This window comes from Argopecten irradians, chromosome 10 (assembly GCF_041381155.1).
Source record: "Argopecten irradians isolate NY chromosome 10, Ai_NY, whole genome shotgun sequence".
Classification (NCBI taxonomy): domain Eukaryota; kingdom Metazoa; phylum Mollusca; class Bivalvia; order Pectinida; family Pectinidae; genus Argopecten; species Argopecten irradians.
In genome coordinates, this window is record NC_091143.1 from 37,161,230 (window position 1) to 37,175,188 (window position 13,959).

Consider the following 13,959-nt stretch of genomic DNA (forward strand, 5'->3'; position numbering starts at 1 on the left):
TAGGGCAAAGCAAATATTGCCGCAGCCTTTGTCAAGACAAGAAGCTAATATCCGATCATTCTATACAGTCTCACGATGTTTACTTTAACACATCCCTACGGGTCTACTGTACTGGATACGCAAAGCATCGTCAACTTTACTCAAATACAAGTCCTTTATTTGTTTTAATTTTCTTTATGAAAAAATGAAAACTTAGATAGCCGATAATTTCAATAAATGGCAGTTTTTAAAAATATTCTGAAAGCATTTTCCCTTAATTTTTGTTAATTGTAACATTTGTCTCATTTCGACTAAACCACGAAATCATTCGTTCTTTGTCTGTTTTACAATGAAAGCTAACAAGTCGTGTGATGGTTGGTGAAGCATCAGTGGTGTGTGAGGGTCAAGTCCTAAACATTGAATCTGTGTCTGAACGGTAGTTTATAATGGTCATTGATTTCTCTAGGTATGGTAACTACCCAGAATGGCTGACTCTAATGTGCCACGTGTTTACATAATCACAATATAATAGAGGACCAACACAAAACTATCAATTTCAGGCCAAAAAGCCAAAGAAAGGCAAACAAACTGAGACAAATATAGGCTCATTTGTACTTTGTTAGCCGACCGTGACCAATCGGTGACTGAGTAGTTGGTTTTTTTTTATGGTGAAAGAAAATACATGATTGGTCTTTACTCTTGTTGGTCTATATATGAACAGAAAGAAATAAATGTTCTATCTAATTTTAGCTACCTTACAATTTACATTTTGTCTAGACCATTTAAATAATTAATCAGCAATTTAACTACAAATGTTTACTTAAATGTAAAAGATCCATTTTTTCAAATGTTCAGAAACCGGACTTAAAGCTTTTTGTTTGAAAATTAATTTGGTGCCAAATTAAATCTATTCAAAATTTGAAATAGTCAGTTTGCAATTAAAAAGAAAAATTTAAGTAAACTATAAAAATAAAACTTTTTTTTTTTTTTTTTTACATTAACATTTTCAGCATTATTAGAATTATTATGTCAAATCATATATGTGAATGAAAAAATAAAATCTGTTAATGTAAAAATGACCACACATTTTTCATTCAAGACAAATTTTCCCATTTACTATACTTCGATCAAGTTCCCCTAAAGAGCCTCAAAACTACTTATGTGAAAAGGACTTGTAAAAAGATTTTTTTTTTTCGTTTTGAATATAAACTACAAGCCGGGTGTGTAAATATCATTATTGTTCATTAGCAAACAGTCGTATTTTCTATCGTTAGTACGCATTTTAGGGGGCAAAGTGCTTGATCAATATTTAAAGTGATCCATTCAATACCTAAAGCTATCGTCATAAGAATGAGGCAAGATTTTTTTTCTAAAGAATTTTTAACAACAGGCTTGATCCTAGCACTTGGTATTATTTACGTTATAAATTCGATTAGGATTAGAATGTGGATGGCACTGAGCCGTGACGAGCCTCTCTAGCCCGTAATCCCTGATCGGTAAGCCCTAACCCAAATAGACTTAATACCACTAGTTAAGAGGATCAGACATTGGATGGATTCGGTAACATCTGTTAATCTCCTGTAATGCCAAATCCTCCACACTTATTTAACACCAAGGATCATGTAAATAGCTTGTGTAAAATTACCAGTGCGTTGCAATCTTTCACAACCAACTAAAAACGGTGTTCGTTTCTATCAATGTATATATAAATCTCATCTTCAAACATTGAAACTTTTCACCTCACTTCTAATCCCCCTTCTTCTTTTTGTCTGAAAGTACATGTACCCTCTATCCAATCACAAATTTAAAACCCCCTTTAATTGACAAGAATGTTTCACCTGCCACATGATTAGTTAATACAGGTACTTTTAATGCAAATAATGCAATAAATTGCAGAATTTACACCTGTCGTAAATTTCAGCTGAGACAAGAACAAGTTGATTTAGGAAATTATAACACAATATGTCAAAAATCACCACTCCAGCCTCGAGATAATGGTATCATTGAGTCACATTCTAAATAATTACACGATTACAAGACAAAATACATTAAAATTAATTAGCTGACAGTTTGGTATATGCGATCTTTAAAGTTGATCACTTTTGTTCTGTAGTAAGATGTATTTGTGATTTACACCCTATCATTGGCTGCCAGGGTCATTTAAACAAGCCAGGTTTAAGAAAGTGGAAGAAAGCCAGAGTACCCAGAGAAAAAATACCAATCGACAACTAGTGACTTGCAAATGCCTCAAATGGGAGTCAAACTAGAAACTCAGGGGTGGGGGCTTGTGGTAATACGTCAGAACACTCGGTCACCATGACCTCTCGATAAAAGTAAATTTGAGTCAATAATCATATCGTCAATATTCGGACAAAATTGTACTACATCTATTCTGAAAGTATAAGAATTTAGACTACACAAAGAAAGCAATCAACATGATGGTCGAAATATCAGATTTTCTGCTCCCAATTTGACCTTTTGATAAAAGACGCTAGTTGACCTCAATGACATATTGCATGGGATTTATACAAATCTCATTTCACTGTGATAATCCTGGAAGCATGAGGGAATAGAGTTACCTAACCTTGTTAAATCCTGTCCAGGAAATATAACGAAACATGCAAAAAGTTCATTGTTCTATAACGACATTCAGTAGTGTACTTATAAATCTAAAACAGCGTTTTTGGATAAAATTCTGTCAATATATGCCAGAATCACAAATTTGACACTTTGATGGTAGGGATGAAAATCTTGCATAACACAAAATAGTTTCATAAACATGTTATCCTTTTATAATTTTGACCTGGCAATTATTTTTCTACTTATAAATATATAAGCCGATAATCATGACACGATTTAAGCTCAAAAAGAAATTATCATCAATAACGATTTAATGGCTAATCTAACACCTCTACTTATCACTGTAACAAAGCTTGCCGTACCCTAACTAATACGTCATCAAACTGGCAGGTATTTTAAATAAATCGTATCAAATTATTAATTCCTGGGGTCATTTAACAAAGGATTATATATGCCTAAAGTAGCCTAAATGGGGATTAATGTAGAATAATGATGGATGAATATTTAATGTTCTTTCGGGAGATCTGCTTATTTATTTACAATTTTATAATTACTAATTCCGTACAAATCTAATGTAAAATATTACTTACATGTTTTTCATCTGTTTGACACCACATGGAAAATGAAAAGAAAGATAACAAACATTATACATTGAGGCAAATTTCAACATACAGTATACATTGATGATTGTAGTAAATTTTTAATGCTATTTGTCTACTTACTGGATAACATACGGATTATGTACCAAATCCCATACAGATTACTTCAATTAACAGACCTTTACCTGATGAATTTTATATCCATCCAATTAACGAGGTAACAAAATTAATTATCATATAAACAGTACATACTGTAATAGTACATCTAATACAGTGTCTCCTGTATTATGTAAACAAAGATTAAATAAATGATTAATTTCCATATGAAATTGAAGGTTAATTTTAAAGAAAATGTCTTGGGAATAAGCTAAATGTTCATTAAAAGGAACATGTTGATATGACCTTTGACCTTATTTGACTTACTACTGACCTTTCTCATGACCCTTGACCTTACTCTTGACATACTACTGATTTTTTTTCAATTTCATGACTCATGACCTTACTTGACCTACTGCATGTACAGACCCTTGACCTTACCTGACCTATTACTGATCTTTTTCATGACCTTGACCTTACTTGACCTACAACTGATCTTTTCCATGACCCTTGACCTTAATTGATCAGAATGAGCTACTACTCACCTTTTTCCTCCTTGAGTGAGTTGAGGTGTGAAGAAAGCCCGAGGGCACTGTGTCCGGTGAGGGCGAGGAGCGTAGAGGCTGTACTGGAGGGCAGCCCTGGGGGTTGTAGTCCTGGGGGGTGGGGAGGCATCGGGAATGGTGGGGCCCCATGAGCATGTGCACCGGCCAGGTGTTGTCCAGCCTGCATCTGTTGCTGTGAAGATCAAACAACAGTTTTTCTGAAAGTTTTCCATCCCAGCGACAGGCAGACGTAAATAATGCCCACTGGTTATTCGTTTAACATTCATCTTTTCAATTTTTTATAAGTAAAATGATCAAATTTGTTCTCATGGAAAATAACCAGTAATTAAGTAACATATATATATACAAAGTACGCAAGTACGCTTTATTTGATATTAAGTGGAAATCTGATCACAAAATATTGCGTCTTAGACAGATATGGTGTCAAGAAAACTATTTCAATATCTGATGTCTCCTCTACAAATAATGATGGAGATAAAATCCTCTTACACTTAATTACATTCAAAAATAAATTGAGTAATGACCCATTTATACATGTTTCTGTCTAGTGTGTATGGATGATATTGCCTACAAAATTAAATACCTATATGAATATACATATATCTCAGTATCTTATACCCAAAGGTAATGATTATATTAAAATACTTCAAACATGACACACATGCTCTCGACAGCGAACATACTTATATAAGTCTAATTTCATGGGTGTTATTCTAATAAACACTGTATGTTTGTTGGTCAGAATAGGCCTAAAGGGCATTAAATATAAACAGATGACTTTTTAAAACGAGTCAATTTATTCTGATTGTCACGAAGGGCCTTAAATTCAAACCAGTCATGTCTTTCTGAAATGACTTAAGAGAATCTGTTTTCAGTCCACATTGACTGCTATAAGTATGTTTTCTGTAAAAACTCAAATATCAAGGGGAGATTACTTACCCCAATGATAGCATTGAGTTCTGTCATAGTCACCTGTTTGGCTCTTTCTACAGCCGCTGCCACCTGTTGCTGATGCTGAAACGACACAACAACATAACATTAAACATTCTATAATGCTTAATCATTGTTCAATCTGGGCAATAAAAAATAAGTTATCATCTACTGCTGTTTTCCATTCCTTCTTCCATCCCCCCCACCTTCCCTGTATGTGCCATGTACCACCCCCCCTCTTCCCTGTGTGTGCCCTTCCATGTCCCCCCCCCCACTTCCCTGTGTGTGCCCTTCCATGAACTCCCCCCTCTTCCCTGAGTGTGCCCTTCCATGTTTCCCCCACCTTCTTCCCTGAGTGTGCCCTTCCATGTATCCCCCCTCCCCTGTGTGTATGTGCACTATCTATAAAGCTTCCTGGTGCCCCAGCCCCTGTGTGTATGTGCCCTTCTGTGTGCCCCTACCCCTCTATTTGCTCTTCCTTCTGCTCCCACCCCCCTTCCTCTCCCGGTATTCTGCTCTGGTCCCTATGTCTCAGAATGTTGTTTAAAACTAGTCTGAAATTCACACATGACTGCACTTATCATGATAGTATTAATAATTTTACTGTCATTGCACCAGCGATTACATTTACTTCAGTACTGAAAATAAGGTGCGATTATACAATCTTAATGGAAGTCACAAGATAATGTATTTCATTTCCACATGATGAACATTACTTTTATTTACAACTGAAGGAACATGGCCTGACTGTCATTACTTTTTATCGTAATTCTTGAATAAAATTAGTTCTAATTATGGCACCAGAACAGCTGATTATAAAGATATCACAGATTTCATATTTTACGTGTACTTCTCCATATAACTATCCAGAACCCCTACAAGAGTCTCGCCTAGCTCTCATATCACTCGTAAAACTAAATTAAATGTTGTAAACATCACAGATATAGTTACAAATCGGTAACGAGCGTAATTTTATAGCCCTATTGTAAGGTCTGTTTAAATATGAGAAATGTCAATATTGACTCAAGTGTTAAGTTGGTGTTGTTTGCGAACACACAATGTAACGGGCTTATTTACACAACACACGGCACTAAATATAACTATTGACATAGCAGTATCCAACACCAATCTATACCAAGTGTCAGCTCTCCTTGTTCGCCATGTAATTACCTTCAAAATCATATTTATAATTACCAAAATATTATCTGATGACAACTTTGTTTCAAGATATAATGAGAGGGTATATAGCTTATAGAAATGTGTATGTACTAGAAATTTGTAATTAATTAATTTCACCATTGCTAATTAGTAAATTAGCTGTTCCTGTCCAAAATATCTCTCTCCAGGATGTAAGGAGGTACGACATTCGAAAGTGAACTGGTGGACATGTTTATTCCAATTACATGATTAAGTTAATTAACGATGGACAGACTATACCAAAAAAACTTATCATCAACATTCCATATCCACACCTTCCATTGTTTTCAATTAACCCCCTCCCCTCATCCTAATTTACACCCCCCCCACAACCCTAGGTTATACCATTTCCCTCCCTGCAAACCATTATCAAATAGCCCATCACTACTGCATTCCTCAGTAATGATATGATAACTATAATTGGGTCTGTCTGGAGTGGAGAGTGGTAGGGGGAGTGGGGGGGCATATTTATTGGTCTGGACAGATTTCCTATTACCCACCCCCCCCCCCCCCCCCAAGGAAGACTCCCCAATATGCACCTGCTCTTCATCAACTTGCCATGAAAAACTTCAATCCTTCTAAATAAACAATGAAAAAACTCGAAATACCCCAAAAAACATTTTGGTCAGCTGTGTTGAAAATTTTACTAACAAATTACTTAATAAAATTGCCAATGTGATTATAATTCTGTCTTAAATTTCTTTTAATGTATACAAATAAAATTGTCATCAATGATCGACCGAACATTTTGGTGAACGAATGTGTATTTTAAGTAAAAAGTATTGTTTCTACCAGACCCCACAAGTGGAGAAAATGGAATAACCTGAAAAACCGGAACTTACCTCCTGAGAGAGAAATGGAATGACCTGAGCACAAATAGCATTCAGCCTCTTGGCAATTTCAGTCTGAGAAAACAAAAAAAGAAAATATTTAAGCTTAAAAACAAGATTCATTATCAAACATGCATGAGAACTAACGGAATGTGAAGAAAACGAGCAAAACTTCTTCATCTACAATTATCCTTGTAGAGGCCAGATAAAGAAGGAAAAGAAAAGTTAAAATCCAACAAATATTTGGTTTGGCCTAACTAAAAATGATAGTTTAATTCCAGGGCATTAAACCACCAAAAAACGCATCTTGTTATCAGAAAACCATTTACATATTCATGACAAAGTTTAATGATAATTACAGATAATAGGTCATGCATGTATAAAATGCATCATTCATGCGTAATAAGACAGGCGAAGAGATGAAAAACCGACATGTTCCTGTTACATCATTTCATTTGCATATACATTTATAAATCCTTTTCTTGAGTAAGAAATAAGACAATAATGACATTTTTCTTTCTTTTTTTTTCTTCCTTTTTTCCTGCAGGAAGGGGGTAACCGGGGTCGGGGTTTAAGAATTATAATTATTGATCCTTGAAATTCAAATCTCTTCAAACTTGGTCAAAAAAAATTTCAAGATATGATTTAGTATACATTTCTAGCCAAGCATTAATTGTGTACAGAAGCCGGTTCTACTTGCTGAGTACATTGTAGTTAATTAAGTAATATAATTCCTAAGGCAAGCAATAAAGCATTATAACCGAACAGTAATCAACCAATTAGAAAAACGACTAAATTTGTATTTAGTACACATGATCGCATGATCGGTATGTGTCTAATTAGCATATTACCTTTACTATAGACAATTATAAACTGTAATTGTAGATGGGAGAGTAATTTAGTATTAAGCTATTATCTAGAAACCAGACAATTAATTTATAAATAGCATTCCATTCTCTATAACATCTCACAGGATCAAATCTTCCGGAATTTTTTTTATTCAGTAAAACAAACACCATTGAAAAAGTCCTTGAAGAATTGTAATGATGCCATTTTGGAATATTTATGTGCCTTTTAGAAACTGACCCAAGATTTAATATTTGCTGTAAATTTAAAATTTACAATCTGTAAAAAGAATTTTTTTTTAAATCATTATCTTTCAGAAAACAGCTGAAAAGTCAATAAATAAAAGACTGTATATATGCTGAGGTTTTGTTGACATTGAACCTATATACTAGATCTAGAAGTTTACACAAGATAAGAGAGCGCCTTTTGTTTTCTTAGCACATCGATTCCCACTATCTTGCCTTCTTTAACCCTCTAGTGTTTGCCCACATACCAGTCAACAATACCATGTCCTACGACAGCTAGTTTATTCAGATATTAGCTATAAATTCTGATCGATTTTCCATTACAACTTTCATTAAATAAAGTTATTGACCAAAAAATGCAAACTGACTGGCATACAATCCAAGTCCCGACATGTCAAAGCGTCAACTCTTAGCGGCTAGGTTTCCATGGAAATTGTATTTGCTCTAAAAGATTATCAATTCCAGTAAAATGAAGGAATCTATTCGCTATATTGATTTTATGTTCTTCTTTATGCGAAGCGATGGTTAGACTGCAATGTCTTAAATGGGGATGTAACCGCGCTCTCCGCCATCTTAATCAAATACGAGAATCCTTGCTGTACAACTTACATAGCTTCTGGCACTGAATTTCAAAACAGTTTCATTAACCCATGGGTCGGTTATAGTGAAATGAATACCGCTTTGATCAGCGCTGTCAATCTCAGAGGAACTTACACTATTATATAGTGAATTGTTCCAGCACCGGTTAAAAAATTTGATCTTTGAGAATTGGGTTTAATGGCAGTTCAGTTGCAAAAAAAAGTTGATGCATTCTTTAAGATGTTCCTTTTATGACGAAGTAAAAAATAGAAATAGGTTGGTTACTCCATGCAATCAATACTGTTAATGGAATGACATTTTACCGGTAAGCTGCAGTAACACTTTAATTCAGCGAGAACAGCTGAAGACTATCAATTCATGCTAAATACAAATAACTGTACATAAGGGCTCAAGAGAATCAAACAATCAGTTTTTTGCCGCAACTGGACTTGGCCATCAACAGGGACATACCTGCGGACTGGACAGGGTCCACAATATTGGGACAGACCCGTGGACTGGACTGGTCCATTCTAGTCCACAATACCGGGAAAGGCCTGCTGACTGGGCCAGTCCATTCTGGTCCACAATACTGGGACATACCCGTGGATTGGACTGGTCCATTCCAGTCAATAAAACAGGGACAGACCCGTGGACTGGACTGGTCCATTCTAGTCCACAATACTGGGACAGACCCGTGAACTAGACTGGTCCATTCTAGTCCACAACACTGGGACAGACCCGTGAACTAGACTGGTCCATTCTAGTCCACAATACTGGGACAGACCCGTGAACTAGACTGGTCCATTCTAGTCCACAATACTGGGACAGACCCGTGGACTGGACTGGTCCATTCTAGTCCACAATACCAGGACTAACTATAACCAATCAAGGTTCCATAAGACCAAATGTCTTAGACAAGTGCTTCAGGAAAGAATCCATATCCAATTAAAAGACACAATCTGCCTCAAACTGCCCTACTGACTACATCAATTCCCAGCAGATCTACAGCAGCCAATGAATTGATGTGTTCACACTAGCTAGTAACTAGACTTGGTTAATGAATGGCTAAACACTACCCAAGGCATCGATCCAATGTACTGTAGAGCCTTACACTCCCAAACCCAACGTACATCTATTAACGTGGCATATTTATAATTGCTCGTTTGCAAGATTGGATCTTTCAATAATCATTTTCTGCATAAACATTAAAAGATGAAACTTAAACATTCATCATTTAGTATTCAAATATCTTCAGCTGTATGTACATTCCAGAGAATATTGAAGGAAAATTAATAAGGATTATCAAAATCATTCACACGAATACCAGAAATATTGAGGAAAAATTAATCACGAATAATATGTTACACAATATCATTGATTCCCTAATTAGAAACATTTATTTCTTATGTAATGTCTGTTATAATAACACTGACATATTTAAGATCAATGTGGTTAAAACTAGCACAATTTAAGGGTTTGTTCAGCTGTTTCATCTAATTTCACATTCAATTAAATTTAAATTAAAACTGCAATCGACACACACCCTGTGTATATTTGTATGACTGTAATTTAGTGAAATGGCATCGGTCTGTAAGCACTTGTGTTCTTGGCTGTAAGCACTCGTGTAAATATTCTACAGTAATAAGAGTGTCTGTTATCCTCAGGTATGTAGGCACCAGCTGGGATATCTAACCCTCAGATGCCTGGCTTACCCCTCTCAAATGTCCAGCTTTGTGTAGCCTGGACCAGGATATTGATTGATAGCAATGTGTACAACAGTTTTCTGTATCAAACAGACACACTCACTGTCAGTCTAGGCTAGGCTCCGCCTCCTCAGGCATTAGGCCACGCCCCCTCAAGATATTGAAAAACTTATCACAGGCCAATTACACTTGTACAAGAGATCTACAGCTTTTCTACAGTCAGGAGCGAGTCCTATACACACCTCATGTAATCAGGACCCAGATAGGAGTAACTTATCTCCTTCTCTGGTGTGTGTATATATATATATAGGGAGATTTTCTCTCTTACATGTGACTGTGTAAGACGCAGGAATTTTGCCACCTCTTTTACAAATATAAAAAAGTGACACACCCACTGGAGAAAAATGAGCTCTGTCCCCTAGGGAGAATAGGGGCCCATTGTATGACCCCAGACACACAAAGACAGGGTTTGAAATATGGGAGGAGTCGAAAGCCTTGGGACCTTACTGAGCTAGCATCTGGAAAGTCAGTCTCCAAACTGTTTTATCACATTTTCTATGGGAGGGTCCTAAATCTGTTTTATTTTGAAAGCTTAATAATAATTCTAGAAGTCTCTGCAAGCCCACCAGGATTAAATAAACCCCTTTTTATTCAAAGTGGAATGGGAGGCGCCTAAGTCTCTAATTTCCTAAACCTAACGCTCAAAAACTGATAAAATGTTCTTAACTCGACCAGTTACAAAACGTTAAGTGCAGTCATTTGAGGATCACATTACTCTACAATGTTATCGAGTGTATACCTTGCTCATGTGATCCTGGCATGCCTAGATGGCGATTAGTTTGTATGGGGGAACTCTTATCGCAAAAAATGTGTATCACCTTTAGTTAGTGGTGTATTTATGTACGAGTCTGTATCAGTGTTTACCTGTATAAATACACCTGTCTTCAGTCTAGTTATCTTGACTTACCTGTTTATGCATTTCCACGTTTAATCCATACGACATTTCGTAGTACTGCAAACAAATTATATCAATAATTCAAATTCAACATACATTAAAAACGCTATCAATTCATGAATATATTTATAGCTGAAGGTTTTTATTGCCTAGAGATATTCGACTATATATGGTCTGTGAAAATATTAAAGCTTTTTTTCTCCACTTTTAATTGATAATTGATACAATCAGGCTTAATATATCGCTTATCTTTGTTGGTCAACTTTTTGCCAAAGGTCAAATTAAACGAATTAATAATATGCTTTAATACACAAACATCTTCTATATATCTATAAATGATTTTTCTACGAGCTGCAATTAAAATACCCACTGTTCAGATTATTGTCTAAGCTAAATAAATGTTCTTTTAATTAGACAATTAAACTGATAGGCCAATGAAACTTGACACAGACCATGCTCACAAGGCTATGTGATGTAGCCAAAGTAATTATATAACTAGTAGGCTATATGCAGACGTATGTACATGTGTATGGCAGTAATTCCGTTTTAGTGAGATGCCCAGTTCACAGTGATTTTTCTGTGTAGAACCCTGCATGGTGTAGCCTATGAGTCACAACACTTTCTGTTACACTCGGTTAGCAGGTCATGACCCTAGCCATATCACACGGGACTAAAATTAATTCAATTACGGCAAATCAATTTACCTAACGTGCAGGCAGATACACCGCCAAGTTTAACACGCGCACTGTTCACATACGAACATAAGCATCTTCACATACAAACATATGTACACAAGGTTTCTAATATTTACATTGCCCTGTGATCCTAGCAGGGGGACGGGTACGAATCAGATATTGTACAGTAATCAAGATAGAATATTTAAAAATGCTGTTAGATAATTTGTGTAAATCTTATCTACAGCCATTAGACCCACTATCCAGGATCAAAGTGAAATCGTTAAAATATTCTTAACGGGGTCACGGTTGGTTGCGTGTGAACTTACCATGACATAGTGTCGCTGCATTTCAGTCTTTTCCTGGGCCAGTTTCTCACATTCCATTTTTAAACTACACATACAAAACAAAAACAATACGTCATTGTGTATTAGGCATCATGAGGTAGTCCAAACACTTTTCTTATCATTTATTATTACTCCATTTCATGTGACCTAATTCAGACTAATGCTAAATGTCATTTATGGCTATGGTAATATGTTTCAGTTACAAGGAAAGTCAACGAGACATAGTACACACATTTACATAAATATTCGGTCTGATAATACGTGGAGTTTAATTTGAGCTGTACCTGTGATATTGGGCTTGTAGAAAGCTGAATTCTTCTTTGATTCGATCACACGATTCCGCCACCGTGAATTTAAACGGTTGACCGGGCTGGTGTGGCGTCTGAAACAACAGTGTAACGACGATAATGATAGTCATAACAAAAATGGGGTCGTTGGGGAAAGGAAATCTACAAATCTACAGGCCTAGAGCCCGGGGTCTCTGAGCGCGCCGAGACAAGGCACAACCCGCCATTCATGAACAAAGAGACTCGCAAGTAAACAGAAAGCAAAAACGTGCTACGCTCTGTAGCAGCACAAGCACTTACCGGGTGGCGATTAGGATACATCGCGGAGTTCGTTATTCGAAATTATATCCCAAAAATTACACCAGTCTTCATTTAGATTGTACTGTTCTTACAATCACACATTAGAAACACTCTACACATGCAAAAACATAGGGAAAGGCGTCTGAACGCACATCGACCAGTCTACACACACAACACAGCTCGGGGTCGACCCGCGAATCTGCATTTATCGGTAATCCATCAAAGAATTCCTCGCTGTGTAACATCCATATGAACTCTAGACCCGGGGTACAGCCCTGAGAACAACTTGAACACAATTTGATGACGAAAATCCGGGTATTTCGCCGATATATGATGTAAAATTCCTAGCGAATGTACAGACCGAACCTCTCTATGTGTATGCGCCCGTGTGAACTGCCTTGTAAAATGCCACACACAGTATAATTCAACACGCGTTATTATTCCGCAAATAACAAAAGCAGGAGGCAAATACATTTGCCATATTTGGGCGCGAGTGATTGGTCAACTCAACAGCTGGCTATCGACTCAACAACCCCACGTGGAGTCATTAGTTATGCACAATTCACACGCCACTTCACCAATCAGCATCGAGTATTTACCGGAGTGTGCATACGTAATGAGAAAGTGTGCATAGTAAATAGGCTAGTGTGCATACATTACCTGTCTGTCAAAAAAGTAGGCGTGGAAAGCCGGAAAATGGAGAACAGCGATTTTCAACCGAAAATTGAAGAAAAAAACAACAGATTTAATCGGTTTAATAAAACAACATTGAAAGTCTTTGACACACATAACAATAAATTAACAAAATACAATTCAACAGTTTATTATTTGAAACAAAAACACACACATAGGCCTATTATAAATGTTGCTAATTGAACTTATTGAAATAAGAAAAAACTTATATTGAGTTTAAAGTTATTATGACAATTTTTTAACTTATTTTTTATTGTTATTTTTCATGTTGAATTATTGTTCGAATGGCGAGGTTAATTTCAATATAGAAACTTAAAATATATGAGTTTTGAATTTTATTGTGGAAAATGGGGAGAAGGATCCATAAATTATATTTCAAAGGAATTGTCATTTTTCTAATCATATTAATTATAGTGGACCTAGCAGTCGAAATTTATCAACTCAAAAACATGAAGTGACATGCACAATTTCCGAAATAAAATGTAAAAATAAAACAAACTAAAAAAAGAGTATTCCGTAGCTAGCATATGAATTTAATTACTTCTCACTAATT

General features: G+C 35.9%; 1 protein-coding gene across 3 annotated transcripts in view; it reads right to left on the reverse strand.

Annotated features, from left to right (window-relative positions):
* Nucleotides 1–13,150, reverse strand: part of LOC138333815 (transducin-like enhancer protein 4) — a 38,782-nt gene extending 25,632 nt beyond the window's left edge. For 2 of the 3 annotated variants that reach the window (XM_069282430.1, XM_069282428.1), the window contains exons 1-4: nucleotides 11,118–11,161; nucleotides 6,790–6,852; nucleotides 4,760–4,834; nucleotides 3,800–3,992 (exon numbers count right to left, since the gene is read on the reverse strand). In XM_069282430.1, the coding sequence (XP_069138531.1) occupies nucleotides 3,800–3,992; nucleotides 4,760–4,773 (207 nt within the window). In that variant the 5' untranslated portion in view covers nucleotides 4,774–4,834; nucleotides 6,790–6,852; nucleotides 11,118–11,161. Of the gene's footprint in view, nucleotides 1–3,149; nucleotides 3,161–3,799; nucleotides 3,993–4,759; nucleotides 4,835–6,789; nucleotides 6,853–11,117; nucleotides 11,163–12,108; nucleotides 12,173–12,410; nucleotides 12,509–12,713 lie in introns of those variants that run through there. The other variant, XM_069282427.1, reaches the window with a different exon arrangement.
* Nucleotides 13,151–13,959: the final 809 nt, after the last annotated feature.